This window comes from Theropithecus gelada, chromosome 19, assembly GCF_003255815.1.
Source record: "Theropithecus gelada isolate Dixy chromosome 19, Tgel_1.0, whole genome shotgun sequence".
NCBI lineage: Eukaryota > Metazoa > Chordata > Mammalia > Primates > Cercopithecidae > Theropithecus > Theropithecus gelada.
Genome location: NC_037687.1, coordinates 1,345,418 through 1,361,570, shown reverse-complemented (window position 1 = coordinate 1,361,570; position 16,153 = coordinate 1,345,418). Strand labels below are relative to the sequence as shown.

The 16,153-nt window shown below is 57.1% G+C and overlaps 1 protein-coding gene across 6 annotated transcripts in view; it reads right to left on the bottom strand.

Moving 5' to 3' along the window:
• DAZAP1 (DAZ associated protein 1) overlaps positions 1–13,260 on the bottom strand; it is a 28,164-nt gene extending 14,904 nt beyond the window's left edge. For 4 of the 6 annotated variants that reach the window (XM_025369135.1, XM_025369131.1, XM_025369136.1 and 1 more), the window contains exons 1-4: positions 13,042–13,259; positions 2,779–2,819; positions 1,882–2,048; positions 1,530–1,595 (exon numbers count right to left, since the gene is read on the bottom strand). In XM_025369135.1, the coding sequence (XP_025224920.1) occupies positions 1,530–1,595; positions 1,882–2,048; positions 2,779–2,819; positions 13,042–13,070 (303 nt within the window). In that variant the 5' untranslated portion in view covers positions 13,071–13,259. Of the gene's footprint in view, positions 1–1,529; positions 1,596–1,881; positions 2,049–2,778; positions 2,820–13,041 lie in introns of all 6 variants that reach the window. The other 2 variants (XM_025369132.1, XM_025369133.1) reach the window with 1 other exon arrangement.
• Positions 13,261–16,153: the final 2,893 nt, after the last annotated feature.

The window sequence follows — 16,153 nt, the reverse complement described above, 5'->3', positions numbered from 1 at the left end:
AACCTTTAGGGATAAGTGCACACTGCCATGAACGTCAGGATGGTTTCATGAGCGTGTGCGTGGGCCAGAATCCATCAAGTGGTGTAGTTTACTACTTGCCCATTGTATCTTAATAAAAACTAGAGAGATTAATTAATAACCAGATGGAATAAGAACCTTGGATTCCAGTCTGAAAAAACGAGCTATGAGAAACACTTGTGAAACAATTCTCAAGCTGGGAACAGGGCCTACACAGATGACACGGGATTCCCGGCAGCCGTTTTCCAGCATGCTGCCGGTGGGTGCGTGCGGTGGGGGTTGTTGTCATTTTAGGAGACGCGCCCTCCGGTCCTTAGGAATGGTGTATGTGGACACAGATAAATGTAAATACATATAGATACATTTGATAAAATATTAATAATGGATAAATCTAGATGGTATATTCAGGTATTCTTTGTGCTATTCTTCTAATTTTTCTGTAGTTAAAAAGTTTCCCAATAAAAGGTTAAAAAAAAAAAAAAGAATTGTTCCAAGAGTTCTGAAGCCTGCAGTGGATGGGATTCTGCTAGAAATGCAGACTCTCGGGCCCTGCCCTGCTGCCCACACTGGGGAGAGGCTGGCACCTGGTGCCTCAGCAGGCCTCCAGGTCTGCACTGTCCAGCACGTTCTGCAGGGAGGGTAAGAGCTTTTCCATCTGCACCGCCCCAGTGGTGGGGGGTGCAGGAAGGTGAGGTGTGGGTGGTGGTGAGACCCAAATGCCAAGGAGACCCCCTGCCAGGACGGTGCCCTGTCGGCCAGGCAAGCACCAAGGCCGCAGGTCAGAGAACCCAAGTTGCCACGTCAGGAGATCTCAAATGGAGCCGCAGAGTGGCCACAGCACGAGCTGTGAGGCGGCCCAGCCCAGCCCCGGCAGTGGAAGGATGGCCCACCTCTGAGGAGGGCCAGGCCCAGCACAGAGGGCACACAGGGCACAGAAGAAAGATGACTGGCTTCTGACAATCAATGGCATTAGCTGTCATTTTTTTTTTCTTAAGATAGACTGGTGGCCGGGCGCGGTGGCTCAAGCCTGTAATCCCAGCACTTTGGGAGGCCGAGACGGGCGGATCACGAGGTCAGGAGATTGAGACCATCCTGGCTAACATGGTGAAACCCCGTCTCTATTGAAAAATACAAAAAAAAAACTAGCCGGGCGCGGTGGCGGGCGCCTGTAGTCCCAGCTACTCGGGAGGCTGAGGCAGGAGAATGGCGTGAACCCGGGAGGCGGAGCTTGCAGTGAGCAGAGATCCGGCCACTGCACTCCAGCCTGGGCGGCAGAGCGAGACTCCGTCTCAAAAAAAAAAAAAGATAGACTGGTAACAATTGTCTTGGCTGTGAGATAACACACTCACAGCACTGATAAATCTGGGTGATCCTCAGCTGCTCGAGTGCCAACCTAGAAGACCTGCGTCGCTGTCAATCCTAATGAGCAACAACAGCAGATCGAAGGCACGTATTTCCTTTCCACGTGGAGTGGAGAACACACGAGGAGGCCGCCCTGCCCAGCCCCTTACCCATCCTTCCTTCGGCCGTGTTCTCTCTGGCTGCATCCCCCGGGGTGTGCATGGCTTGGGGTCGATCTGTAGGAAATTTCAAATCAGCCAGTTGTGAATAAGAGGCTGTTTCTCTAGGAAAGAAGGTGTCAGCACAACAGCAGCCACAGCACAGCAGCCCGCCCCGCCCCGCCGGCTCCATTCACCCTGTATCCTCCTGCAATATCCAGCCTCAGCTCCAAGGCTTAATCCTTCCCAATCAAGCCCATGTTCAAACACGCTCTAACGTGAACATCAGTCAGAGTCCAGGACAAAATGAAGCAGAGGAAGGACAGGTGAGACAGCGGGTGAGAGCTCCCCGAAGGGCACTTACGTTTCGGCCGTCTAGCGTGTGCGGTCTGCTGGCCAGCACCGTCCCCACACAGTTTGGGTCCTTAAATTTGACAAACCCAAAGCCTCGAGACTGGTTGGTGGTTTTATCTTTCATGATAACACAGTCTACGACTTCTCCATATTGGGAAAAGTAGCTGCGCAGAGTCTCTGCTCAGAAATCGGGAAGAAAACACAAACACACAGGGCCAGAGCATTAGGCATGTGCCTGGCGGTGCTGCTGGCACGCAGGCTCCTCCAGTCCACTGGCCGCGCACCGAGCAATGCTGAACTGGGACTGGAGGTGGGGAGGGTGCGGTGTACACGAAGCACTGGGGGATTCTGCCCAATATACACTTGAGGTCCTCATGTAAATCAGAGGGGCTGCCAGTGAGCACAGCAGTGGCCAGCGGTTACAACCTGACTTTGTGGGCATCCAGGAAGGCAGCGTTTAAGGCCAAGGCAAACACAATTCTGAATGCTGGCAGTGGCCAAGGAGCGCCGACTTTGCTGCACTCTTTCCTCCTAATCTGGCCTCAGTGACGGCCCGGCCAGCCCCTCGCCCTCTGCACTCTTTCCTCCTATTCTGGCCTCAGTGACGGCCCGGCCAGCCCCTCGCCCTCTGCACCTCCAGACAACAGCTGTCTGCCTCCACAAGCCACCTCAGCCCGAAGTCTTCCCTGTAACTTGGGATGGAAATACCAAATTAACAGTCTCAGAGCAAATACACACTTACTCTCTGCCCCAGCCAACTCCAGTGTGCCCTGCCCAGAAATCAAAACAATGTCAAAAGGCCTTTAAAACATCCGAGACAGTAGCAAGAGGCGGGCAGACACAACTTGAAGGCCAAGGTCCTAGAGCCCTGTCTGCAGTGCCCACCTGACACCCCTTCCCCACCTACCTTGGGTCGTGCTCCAGTCAAGACCGCCCACAAAGAGCTTCCTGCAATTCAATGAGAAGATATTCAGGATCAAGACAGCGCTCACCTTAGAAATGCCCCCCATCTGAGTCAAGCTGAGGTCTTAATTCAAACCACAGCAGCAGTTTCTGCGAACATGCTTGTGCACGTGATGGTACACAGAGCTCACAGCAATGGCGAGTCAGCCTTGCCCATGCTGTCTGCAGACATGAAAGATGATCCCAAGCCTTGCCATGGGGAGAAGACTGTGCCAGAGTCACACGCCGGCCTCAAGCGCAGCAGGCGACGAGCTCCTGCGCCAGGCCAGTGGTGCCGGCACCAGGCTCACCTGCGCTGCTGCTGAGCGGGACACAAGCTTGCTTTCCTATAGCTTTTGCAAATATTTTATAATCAGGAAAAAGAATGTAGAAGTCTAGATTTGAAATGATGCATAGTAAACTAGATGCCTGTGCCACACGGCCTCTGAATTACAGGCTGGGGAAGGGGTGGCGGGACACAGAAGCCTCCCTATGAGCCTGCACTCATGAACGAATGAGGGGCCCACAGATGAAGGTGAAGGCCCTGAAGCTCCAGTCTCAGCACTGGCCCCCCTTACCTGCCCCCGACAAACCCACGCCATCCTCATTCTGGGGCTGTCTCTTCCGGGCAGATGAGAAGGGCCTAAAACTCAGTCTCAGCACTGGCACCTCCTGCCCCCCCCCCCCCCCACCAAAGGCTCACGCCGCCCCGTCCTGGGGCTGTCTCTTCCAGGCAGATGAGCTGGAGCTCTCCCAAGGCGTCTGCCATCGACCCGGCAGCGACGCCCAAGGGCCCACCCACCTTTCCACCTCACTGCCGCTCCAGGTGGCCCCAGGGCCCTTGGCTGTTCCATCTCCCAAAGCGGACTGTGCCACCTTGCATCAGCCATGGCACCCACTGAGCATGTCTGAGACACATGGGCCATAAGGCTTACCCAGGCACGGGGCCTTAGATGTCATTCAAGCTTCCCCCAAACCCAGGAGGCAGGGAAGAGGTGGTTCTATCGGTAACTATCCGATTCTGCCTGCTTTCCCTGGGAAAGGGGACTTGCATTCAGAGATGAAGTCCCTGAGCTGAATCTCAGTTGTGACTGACTGCCAGCACCATCATCACCCTTGGTCTTCAGAGAGCAAAACACCGTGCAGGCCAAAGCTCCCACCCGAGACCCAAGAATCCTGCCACCCTCACTGAAAACACCGGTCCCACGCAGGGCCCTGTATGCCTGACGGCCAACCACGCCACACTTGGCTTGGGCTTTCAGCAAAAAGGTCCCTGGCAGGTTGAACACATTACTGCCCCACCAGCGGTCAGGAGCAACGTGCTCCTCACTGATCCTACCAGCTTGCCAGGAAACACCCCTGCAAGATGGCTGGCACGTTCACCACCCCTTATCAACCACCACCTGGGGCCTGTGCACTCAGCCCCCGCGAGTCAGCCCCTGGTGAAGTGTCTGCCACAGCCAACTGCCAGGAGCTTGTCCCTGTTCCTTCTTTTTCCCTAAGAAAGGTTAATTTAAATGTAGTGTGTGAAAAACAAAGCATGTTCCCACCACAGGGAAGGTACCCACTGCCATCTTCAAAGTGTCAACAAGCAACCCCCCAACTCCATTCTTTGGTGGGGAGGGCTGAGGCAGGAAGAATTAGAGGCGGGAAGTATTAGAGGCAGACTGTGCCAGCTGCCCTGTGCTTCCTGACCCTTAGAGAAGAGATCTGAAAAGACAAATTTCAGGGAAAAACATGCTGATCACGCAACAGCAATAGGCTTAGGTTTAGGCCTCATTAACTTAATATCCTGCGTCTCCCACACACCCTTCGCAATCAGGCCAGGGAGCGTTGAGGTCAGGCCTAGAGACCGTGGGAGGAGCGAGGCCTCCGCGTGCCTCACTCACCATAGGCTGTGCCCGTGCTGAGTCAGGGCCAGCCCCGCCCACATCCCTGCCAGCAGGGCCCGGCACCCAACAGAAGCAGGCAGCAGCCCCCACCGTGTGAAGGAAGGGCCCTCAAGGTTGGAACTGCCCAGAAAAATACTCATTTACACAATTCTTTGGAATTAAAGTTCGAGCATTCTCAAAAAAACAAACAAAACACACACACACACACACAAAACCCAAAAACAAAACGAAACCCAAGTCTTTTGAAGAAATACCAGCCTCTAGTTAGCACTGCACACATCAAACAGCCAGGCAACAGGCAGGTGTCTTCCAAGCAGCCCAGGCCCCCCGCCACCCCGCCCACCTCACTGGCAGAAGGAACTCGTCAGACCAGTCCAGTTTCGGTCCTCATTTAAATTTCAAGAATTGGGTATTAAGGGGGAAGGGCTGGAAACCTGAGAACAGGGTTGATGGATTAGATAACCTGGTATCAGTACTGTCTTTCTCAGCTGGGCGCATAGCATAACACGCCTGTAATCACAGCATTATAGGAGGCCAGGAGTTCAAGACCAGCCTGGACAACATAACAACACTCCAGGTGGTGGTGGGGCCTGTAGTCCCAGCTACGTGGGAGGCTGGGGCGGGAGGATCGTTTGAGTCAAGGTGGAGGCTGCAGTGAGCCATGATCGTGTCACTGCACTCCAGCCGGGGTGACAGAGACCTCATCTCTTAAATAAAAATTTAAAAAATAAAAAATAGGGCCGGGCGCGGTGGCTCAAGCCTGTAATTCCAGCACTTTGGGAGGCTGAGATGGGCGGATCACGAGGTCAGGAGATCGAGACCATCCTGGCTAACATGGTGAAACCCCGTCTCTACTAAAAAAAAAAAATACAAAAAACTAGCCGGGCGAGGTGGCGGGCGCCTGTAGTCCCAGCTACTTGGGAGGCTGAGGCAGGAGAACGGTGTGAACCCGGGAGGCGGAGCTTGCAGTGAGCCGAGATCCGGCCACTGCACTCCAGCCTGGGCGACAGAGCGAGACTCTGTCTCAAAAAAATAAATAAATAAATAAATAAATAAAAATAAAAAATAGTTTCTCAATTTTTTTTTTTTTTTTGAGATGGAGTCTTGCTGTGTTGCTAGGTTGGAGTGCAGTGGCGCGATCTCGGCTCACTGCAACCTCCGCCTCCCAGGTTCAAGCGATTCTCCTGCCTCAGCCTCCCGAGTAGCTGGGACTACAGGCACCCACCACTACGCCAGCTAATTTTTGTGTTTTTAGTAGAGACGGGGTTTCACCATGTTGGTCAGGATGGTCTCGATCTCTCAACCTTATGATCCGCCCGCCTCAGCCTCTCCAAGTGTTGGGATTACAGGCGTGAGCCACTGCGCCCGGCCGCTTTCTCAATTTTGATCACTGTGCTGTGTTCATGTGAGAGAATGTCGTTGTTCTTGGGAAACAATAGGTATCTCAGTGTCCACATAAAGGGGAGTGTATCGGTCTCCAGCTACTCTCAGATATTTCAATAGAAACACACACCACACAATGGGGATGGGTGCAGTGACTCACACCTGTGATTCCAGCACTTTGAGAGGCTGAGGCAGGTGGATCACCTGAGGTCAGGAGTTCGAGACCAGCCTGGCAAACATGGTAAAACCCCACCTCTACTGAAAATACAAAAATTAGCTGGGCGGCCGGGCGCGGTGGCTCAAGCCTGTAATCCCAGCACTTTGGGAGGCCGAGACGGGCGGATCACGAGGTCAGGAGATCGAGACCATCCTGGCTAACCCGGTGAAACCCCGTCTCTACTAAAAAATACAAAAAACTAGCCGGGCGAGGTGGTGGGCGCCTGTAGTCCCAGCTACTCGGGAGGCTGAGGCAGGAGAATGGCGTAAACCCGGGAGGCGGAGCTTGCAGTGAGCTGAGATCCGGTCACTGCACTCCAGCCTGGGCGACAGAGCGAGACTCTGTCTCAAAAAAAAAAAAAAAAATTAGCTGGGCTTGGTGGTGGGTGCCTGTAATCCCAGCTACTCGGGAGTCTGAGGCAGGAGTATTGCTTGAACCTGGGAGGTGGAGGTTGCACTGAGCCAAGATCACGCCACTGCATTCCAGCCTGAGCGACAGAGTAAGGATCCATCTAAAACATACACACACACACACACACACAGCTCACTGGGGGTGGGGCAAGAGGCACCACATGCCAAAGGGTAAAATGTCAGCCAATGGTGAGTCTGGCAGAGCCAAGAAGATATGGGAATTTTTGTAATTTTCCTGTAAGTCAGAAGTTATATATGCAACTATGGTATAAAAGACTAAGATTTTTTTGAAAAAAGTCTCATTACTTATGAAATCTGAGACAGCAACAGATAGCTTTTGCTTCACATAGCTGTGTCTCGATCTCCTGACCTCAGGTGATCGGCCCGCCTCAGCCTCCCAAAGGACTGGGATTACAGGCGTGAGCCACCACGCCCAGCCACACTGTGTGTGTTTCCACTGAAATATTTGAGAGTAGATTCTAACGCTAAAGCTTCCTGTGTCCATGTTTCTTTTACTACTGCTCAGGAGCCACCGGCTAACACCTTCTCCCTGGTCTACAGACAGAAGCCTCCAGGAAGTCCCAGGGGCAGAGTCACCTCCTCAGTGGCAGGGACTGCCTCCAGGGCCCCGGCACAAAGTCCCTACCTCTGAGTCTCAGGATGTTTCAGTCAATAAAATAAGAAAGCTCCTGGCTGCCAACCTCACCTCACCAGGTAGTGAGTGAGAAGCCGGCACCCTAGAAATATGCGGGGCCCTGGGCAGGCAACTCCCAGACGCTGTCCATCCACTGCCCAGGCAGCAAAACTAACTCTCACACAAGTAAATGTCGGGGTCCAGGGAGCCAGGGGCGAGCACAGGCCAACAGGAGGTGCCGCTGGCTCTCAAGGGCTTGCTGCGGGGCTGATGGTCTGCTTGTCCTCAGCTCCAGGCTTTCTCAGCCTGCACCTGGGCTGGCAGCGTGTAGACCAAGGGCATTAACAGGGCAATGCAACACTGGTCTATGCAGATGAAGGGGTTAGCGAGCAATGTGACTCCTGCACTCTGTCTCTGAGGAGGCCCTGCCTCTGAGGGGCCCACTGGGTGGGAGAGTCATCACCCAGCTGATGGCATCTCCGAACTGGACATCGCGGCTCCTACAGACCTCACATCCCACAAACCCAAAAGGGGTGTTGTCGTCAGTGGGAGAGGTGTGGGGTGAGCTCCACTTCTTCCCTTGCAACCTGCAGTCCAGTGTGCAGTCTGCCCACCGAAGGTCATGATGAACATCTCCCAGGACCTGCAAGCCAGGCACCTAGGGCCTGCAGCTCCACACCTGGCAGGTGCTCCTCAGTCCACGGGGGCCGGCGCAGCCACCCTCTTCCGCCTGTTAAAAGCAAAAGCCATTTTGGAAGGCAACCTCGCTTGCTGCGTGCCATTAGGGTAGCTGTGCAGTATTTATGCAGAAAGTCCATCTGCAGAGCTTCCTCTGGCCTAGGCTGACCACAAAGAGCCCTGGCCTCCTGGCAGCACCACAGCGGGCTTCAAAAAGCGGTGGCCAGCCTGGCCACTGGGGGCCAGCAGCCTCACTGGGGGCAGTTGCCAGGCGACCTTTCCCTTCCTGCTGGGCTGGGGGATGAAGCCAGGAGGAGCCTATCTCCCCACAGACCCCACTTGGCTCCAGGTTCTGCCAGTCACACTCAGCTCAGTGCACAATCTCAAGAGGCAGAAGCCCAGGCCCAGGGGCGGCTGATATGTGGGGAGCCCTTCTCTTCCTCCAGAGAATCAGGAAGAGCCTCTAGGGACTTTCCTGCCTCTAAGACCAGGTGGGGACTGGGACCACTTCACCCACTGTCTGCCTCAGGCCAGTGAGCCCAGCCCCACCCTCCACAAGCCTGGCCTCCCTCTCACCAGCAGGGTAAGATGCCCTGCCCCAGCCAATGCCTGCAGGGTGTGGGATCCACAGAACACAGGAGCAGTCCGTGAACCAGAACACGCTGCTGTGTGCTGAAGGAGTCCCTGAATGCCCACATCCCGGGTGCTTACTGTGGCCACCCTCATCCTCTCCCTGACAGCCCCGCCCTTCCAGGCAGACCAGTGTCCTCCTTGGCAACGCCTGGAGCCAAGCTGGAACCTCAGCCCATAAGCATCTGTCGAATGAGTGGCCTCTGCCAAAAGCCCTGTCATAGCTCTCAGAGAATGTGACATCATGACGTGGTGTCACGGCGACCAGGCCTGGATCGGAAAAGGCCTCAGTCCACAGAAGACAGCACAACCTCAGGTTGACAGATCGCACCATGCACACAGCCGCCCACCAGGAGCGCCCTCTGTGCGGGGCGGCCAGTGGAGGAGTGTGGACTCCCAGCTCCAGCTCTTCCACTCTCTGGGGTGACCCCAGGCGCATCTCTCAACTCCTCTGTGCCTCAGTCTCTCTGGCAAAGTCAAGGGTTAGAGCCAAGGCTGCAAGCACCAGCTGGGCACACTACATGCTGCTGCTAGCTCTGGGCTACGGGGGAGCCGCTGTGTAAAGGGTAAGCACCAGGGCCCATGCCGCTGCCTTTCTAGACACCGGCCTGCTCCAGACCATTGGAGCCAAGGCAAGCCAGTCAGGAGCACATCTAACCTCACGGCCCATTCACAGGAATCAAAGGAGCCAACACACGACAAGCCGTAAACCACAAGGAGCAGCTGCCCCCAGCACAGTGGGAACCAGGCCAAAAGCACAGATGCTCCCAGACAGTGGTTCTCCCCAGAGCAGGACACTGAGTGATGTCTGGGGACATTTGTGGTTGTCACGACTGGGGGTACTCCTGGCCCGGAGTGAGTGAAGGCCGAAGATGCTGCCCAGCACCCTGCAGTGCCCATGGTGCCCCAGAGTGATCCAGGCCAGAGTGCTGACAAAGCCCAGGAGATCTGCCTCAGAATAACCCCAAATGCACCAAGAGAGCCCCAGAAAGGCTGGCACAGCCCCATGAGGTTCCCCGTCACTCCCCACACTGCAACAGCCCTCCCCCAGATCACGGCCCTCTCTGGCCTGACCAACAATCCCTCCCAGGTGCCTCATGCTCACTCCACACAGACACAAGTGGTCACACCCTCTAGCTGCCCAGCCAGGAGCCACACTCAGGATGTCTCCTTCCACAGCCACCCAATAAACCCAGGGACCTGCCACGGGCCTGGCTCTGAGCGGCACGGGCCCCGCCACAGGCTTGGGTCCCCTTGAAGCTGCCTAGAGGCGGCTTTCTCCTCTCTCCACTGAGTCCTTCCTCGCTCTGTGACTTCCCTACAATACTTCCAGGTGTCCTCGTCTTACCATTCCCCAGCCTACCAGATAAAATCTTCCATAAACCTCCCTCTCCAGTTCCATGATCGCGTGCCGCCTTGGAGGCCAGCAGAACACAACAGCCTGGGCGCTCGAGGTGACCCCTCTGAGCCTCTGTCCCCTCCCCAGTAAGCTGGGCATGGGCCCTATCCCTGACACCTGGCCTATCACCCAGGCGCCCGGCACCCAGCAGCTACTCGACAGGATGCAGCAACCCCGGCCACACTGTGTCAGCTTCCCAGAATCCAAGTCAGAGGTGCTCAACCCAGACTTTAAGATGACTTCACAAGGCCAGGGAGGGCAGACTGGAGACTCAGGCCTTCCTGACCGCCTGTGCCCTGAGTGCTCCAGACCACCAGCTTGTGCCAACCCCTTAACCTCCCAGACAGGTCAGTGCCTATCCCCCACCCTTCACAAGAAGACCACAGGACAGACCCCGCTCCCAAATGAGGACACTGTCCATCACATCCACCATGTGGGGTCTGCGTGACAAACCCACCATGGTCCGGACATGCGCTTCCTTCTGCATGCAGCCCCCTCCTTAGGCTGACTAGAAGTCGGGGTGTGTAAGGCATCCATTATCACCAGCAGGCCTCAGTTGACTTTCATCCCCCATCGGGCTTCACGTGGACTTCTAAGCCAGCACAGGTACCCTCAGAACTTGGGAAGACTTCTCAGACTCAAAACCAGAGCTTCCCCCAAGGGTGGCTCCCTAACCCACCTTCCCAGGGCAGCAGCTGGACAGCCACAAGTGTCTTAGAACAGGGGGCTGCTGAGCTCCAAGCCTCCTGAAGTGTTGACCCCACACCCATCGTGCTCCAGGCCCAGCCCTCCAGGCAGGGTCCCGCAGGATCTCCTTTCCCCTCCGAGGCAGAGAGCAGTGAGGGCTCTGCGTCAGGAAGAGAGGCCGCTCCTCAGGCTGCCGAGCCCTCCGGTGGGTAAGCGACACCGCAGACCCATGGCATCCTGAGAGCTGCCATCTGCCGCAGAGAGGGCCTGCTTCCATCCACGCTCAGCACCCTCCTGGGTGGCACCTGCCGCAGGGCTGGTCCTGTGGCCTCACAGGAAACTGCAGGGAACCTGCCAGGAGGGCGCTTCACAGGGTCACAAGCACTTCACCCAAACGACAATTCCACACAGCAAGGAGGTCAGAGTAGACCCTGGACTACACACAGAATGAAAGCCGGTCTCTCATGGGAGGTGTAGCTGTGTCAACACTTCTTGGCCAATGAGTCTGACTTAGAAAGCAGTGGACGCTCCTGGCAACTGGGGAGAGCAGGGTCCATGAACTCCAGTCCTCCTCCACACAGCCCATGGCGTCCAGGTAGCCTGCGAGCCTATCTGTGCTGTGGGTGGGACCCCTCCAGACCCAGGGTGGGACCCCAGCTGCTCCATTTCCCAAGGGTGTCCATGCAGGGAGGGAAGGGACAGGAGCCCTCACCTCTCTCCAGCCTCCTCACAGCCACGGCTTGGGTGGAGCAGACTCACGTTCACCCACGGCTTGAATGGACCTAACCCAGGTACCCCATCTGGGAGTCCCTTCCTCGCCTCACCCCAAAGTCGGCGGCTCCATCCCCCGTGGCTGGTGGACTCCCTGCTCAGGCCCACCCGGGCAATGTCTCCCACATAGGCACTCCGACTCTGCCAAATCAAAGCGCCTGGAGAGGACTCACAGCACGGGCGAGGCAGGGGCTAAGTGCTTTCATCCCGGTTCTCCAACGGAAAGTGCTCTTTGTTTTGTCCGGGGAAGGGGAGAACCCACAAAAGGCATTTCCCGTCCACAACTGTGACCTGTGGCTGGTGCGAGACGGGCTTGCCAAGGCAACCCTCTAAGCAGCAACCGCTCCTGCACTAGCCAAGCCCAGCGCTGAGAACACGGGGCGCAGCTCAAAGCTAAGGGCACCGAGAAAATTTACACCAGACCACGAGGAAACCCAACCCAGACTGTTTCGCCGGAAGAATGCAACTCTAAAACAACGGTGCTGCTGCGCAAGCCGCTCCTGCCAAAGAATGGAGCCGAGCCCCGGGGCACCGCGGAATGAGGTTTCTCGGCCCCGCGGGGTCCGGAGCAGGTCTGGCTCCTATGGGAGGGGACGCCTCGGCTCCGCGAAGATCCGCGGGCCCATCGCTGCCTCGGAAGCGCTGGCTCTCCCTTCCGCAGCTCAAGCCCACCCCCGGCGGGGAGGCGCCGAGGCAACGTAAACACAGCAGGCCCCGGCTGACCCGAGCACCCCGGGCTCTGGATTTGCGAACCCCTCCCCTCCTTACCACTCTGGGGGGGCGGGATGGGAGCGGGGAGCCTGGAGCCCAGAGTGGGGTAAGTTGGGCGGTGGCAGAACCGGAACCCTAGGCTCGACTCGCCACGTGCGCCGCCCGCCAAGTTTGGGCGCGCGCTGGGGGCGCCCCGGACCACCCACCCCCCAAGCCACGATTCGGGGTCCCCCGGGCCAGGAAGCCGGGAAGCGGCGGCGAGGGCGCCCTGGACTTCCCGCAGGCTCCCTCAGGTTCTCATTCGAGGTCCCCCAGGCCAGGAAGTCTACAGGCAGCAGCGGGGACGCCCCAGACCCCCCCAGGTTCCCGTTCGGGGCCGCCACAGCCAGGAAGCCGGGAAGCGGCGGCCGGGGCCCCCGAACCCCTCAGGCTCCCATTCGGGGGTCCCTCAAGACGCGCAGTCGGGAAGCGGCGGCAGGGGCGCCCCAGGACCCCCCCCCAGGTTGGCGTTCGGGGTTCCCCCGACCAGGAAGTCTGGAGGCGGCGGCGGGGTCCTCCGGACCCCTCAGGCTCCCCTTCAGGGTCCCCCAGGACGGGAAGCCGGGAAGCGGCGGCAGAGGCGCCAGGACCCCCCAGACCCCGGGCACCCGTCCAGGGCCCCCGGCGAGAAGCCGCGACGAGTCCGGGTCCCAAGTCCGCCCCCGGCCGGCGTGACCTTGACGGGGCGGCCCCGGGGGGCGGCGTCTGAGGCCGGGTGGCGGGGAGCGGCGGGCCGGGCCCGGGGCGGAGACGCAGGCCCGCGCCGCTCGTCCTCACCCGATCTCGTCGGCGCCCGAGTTGTTCATGGCGGCGGCGGCGGCGACGCTCGGCGCTCCCGGGTCTCCTCGCTCGCTCCCGCCTCCGGAAGGTCACCCGCTCCGTCGCCCTCCCCACAGCCGCGGCCCGGATCTGCGCAACGGCGGCGGCGGCGGCGGCGGCGGCGGCTGCCTCCTCCCCTCGGCGCCAACGGTCACCGCGCGTCCCCGCGCCGCCGCGCCGCCGCCCCTGCGCACGCCCGGGCGCGCTCCCGCACGGGGCCTCCGGGGGCGGGGCCAGGGGTACTCCGTGTGTGCGTGCGTCCCTGCGGCCGATTTCGCGCCGCCGCAGTCGGCGCCGTGGCGCGTTTCCCTTCCTCCTCGGAGGCTCCCGGCGTTGCCGCGGGGCACTCTGGTAAATGGAGTCCCTACGCCGGCCCCGCCCCTGAGAGGGAAGGATGCGCGCGGGCCGAGCCACGTGCGTGCGTGCGCGCGCGTGCGAGCTTGCGTGCGTGTGCGCGCGGGAGCGCCTGGCGATCCAGGCTAAGCGCAGGCGCGGCTGCTGCTTCCTCCTTAACTCTCCACTGGGAAGCGGTGGAGCCGTGTGGGGCGCTGGGGGGAGTGGGAGTGTCCCCGCCCGCACCCCAGTCGGGCGGACGGAGCGGGAGCGGCACGTGGCCGTCCCGCGCGAGGCTCTTTCCCGTGTCCCCATTTCACAGAAGAGGATCCCGAGGGTCCGAGAGGCTGAGTCACTTGGTCAAGGTCACTCAGTTCGGGACTGGACTGGAATCAAATCAAAACAATTAACTAAATTCCATTACTATGAAAGGGTATTATTGACCCCCCCAAGTGCTATTCCTATTAATAGCCAAATACTGTTTTAGTTGCATCTGTTAATTGCATACATCAGTGGTTCTTCTCCTGGGTGACTTTGCCGCCTAGGGGATAACTTGGCAATGTCTGAAAACACGGTTTTGGTTGTCACATCTTGAGTGGGGGGTGCTGCTGGCATGTAGTGGGTCCAGACCAGAGATGCCGCTCAGCACCCCTGCAGTGCACAGGACGGCCCCCCAAAAAGAATGATGCCAGTCCTCCAATGTCAGCAGTAAGGAGGTGGAGAAACCCGTCTAGACTGACCGTGGTAAACAGGTGACACGCAGGGTTTTGTCAAACCGGGTAGGTGATGCCTACTGCTTTTCTCCTTAATCTCACAGCACATTGATAACCTGATCGTTTGATTTATTCATCATCACAAGATTAAATAAATACAAGAAACAAGGCTGGGTGAGGTGGCTCACACCTATAATCCCAACACTTTGGGAGGCCGAGGTACGTGGATCAATTCAGGTGAGGAGTTCGAGACCAGCCTGGCCAACATATATAGTGAAACCCCGTCTGTACTAAAAATACAAAAGAAAATTAGCCAGGTGTGGTGGCGGGCGCCTGTAATCCCAGCTACTCGGGAAGCTAAGGCAGGAGAAATGCTTGAGCATAGGAAGCAGAGGTTGCAGTGAGCTGAGATCATGCCGCTGCACTCCAGCCTGGGCAACAGAGCGAGACTCCCTCTTAAAAAAGAAAAAAAGGGCCGGGAGCGGTGGCTCACGCCTGGAATCCCAGCACTTTGGGAGGCCGAGGCGGGTGGATCACGAGGTCAGGAGATGGAGACCATCCTGGCTAACACCGTGAAACCCCGTCTCTACTAAAAATACGAAAAATTAGCTGGGCGTGGTGGCGGGTGCCTGTAGTCCCAACTACTTGGGAGGCTGAGGCAGTAGAATTGCTTGAACCTGGGAGGCAGAGCTTGCAGTGAGCCAAGATCGCGCCACTGCACTCTAGCCTGGGCGACAGAGCAAGACTCTGTCTCAAAGAAACACACACACACACACACAAGCAAGGAACAAGATCACAGGCAAACAGAACAAAAACACCTTTTTTTTCTTTTATTTTGGGATGGGGTCTTACTCTGTTGCCCAAGCTGGAGTGCAGTGATGCAATCATAGCTCACTGCAGCCTTGAACTCCTGAGCTCCAGCTATCCTCCCTCCTCAGCCTCCCGAGTAGCTGAGACTAAAACCCTATTTTAAATAAAACTGGCCAGATGCAGTGGCTCATGCCTGTAATCCCAGCACTTTGGGAGGCCAAGGTCGGAGGGTCACCTGAGGTCAGGAGTTCGAGACCAGCCTGGCCAACATGGCGAAACCCCGTCACTACTAAAAATACAAAAATTAGGCGGGTGTGATGGTACGTGTCTATAATCCCAGCTACTCAGGGGGCTGAGGTAGGAGAATTGCTTGAACCCGGGAGGCAGAGGTTGCAGTGAGCCGAGATTGCGCCATTGCACTCCAGCCCAGATGACAGTGCAAAACTCCATCTCAAAAAAAAAAAAAAAATTAGCCGGGTGTAGTGGCGGATGCCTGTAATCCTGTAATCCCAGTTATTCAGGAGGCTGGGGCAGGAGAATTGCTTGATTGTGAGAGGTGGAGGTTGCAGTGAGCCAAAATCATGCCACTACACTCCAGCCTGGCCTACAGTGCGAGACTCCACCTTTAAAAATAAAAAAAAAAAAAGAAAGAAAGAACTAGAAGAGCCTGCCTCTCCCTCTTCCCCATTCATTTCCTTCCTTCCACCCCAGGGCAAAGGCAGCGAGAAAAACACTGTGCAGACACTGATCTGAATTTACTCCCAGTGTGACTATAAACAGATCCAACACACATTATATCGTTTTGGTCCCCTTTTTTTTGTGGTAAAATATACATGACATAAAATTTTCCATTTTAATTATTTTTATTTTTATTTATTTATTTATTTATTTTTTTGAGACGGAGCTTCGCTCAGTCACCCAGGCTGGAGTGCGGTGGCCGGATCTCAGCTCACTGCAAGCTCCACCTCCCAGGTCCATGCCATTCTCCTGCCTCAGCCTCCCGAGCAGCTGGGACTACAGGTGCCCGCCGCCACGCCCAGGTAATATTTTGTACTTTTAGTAGAGACGGGGTTTCACCATGTTAGCCAGGATGGTCTCGATCTCCTGACCTTGTGATCCGCCCACCTCGGCCTCCCAAAGTGCTGGGATTACAGGCATGAGCCACAGCGCCCGGCCTTATTTTATTTTTTGAGGCAGCGTCTCACTCTGTCACC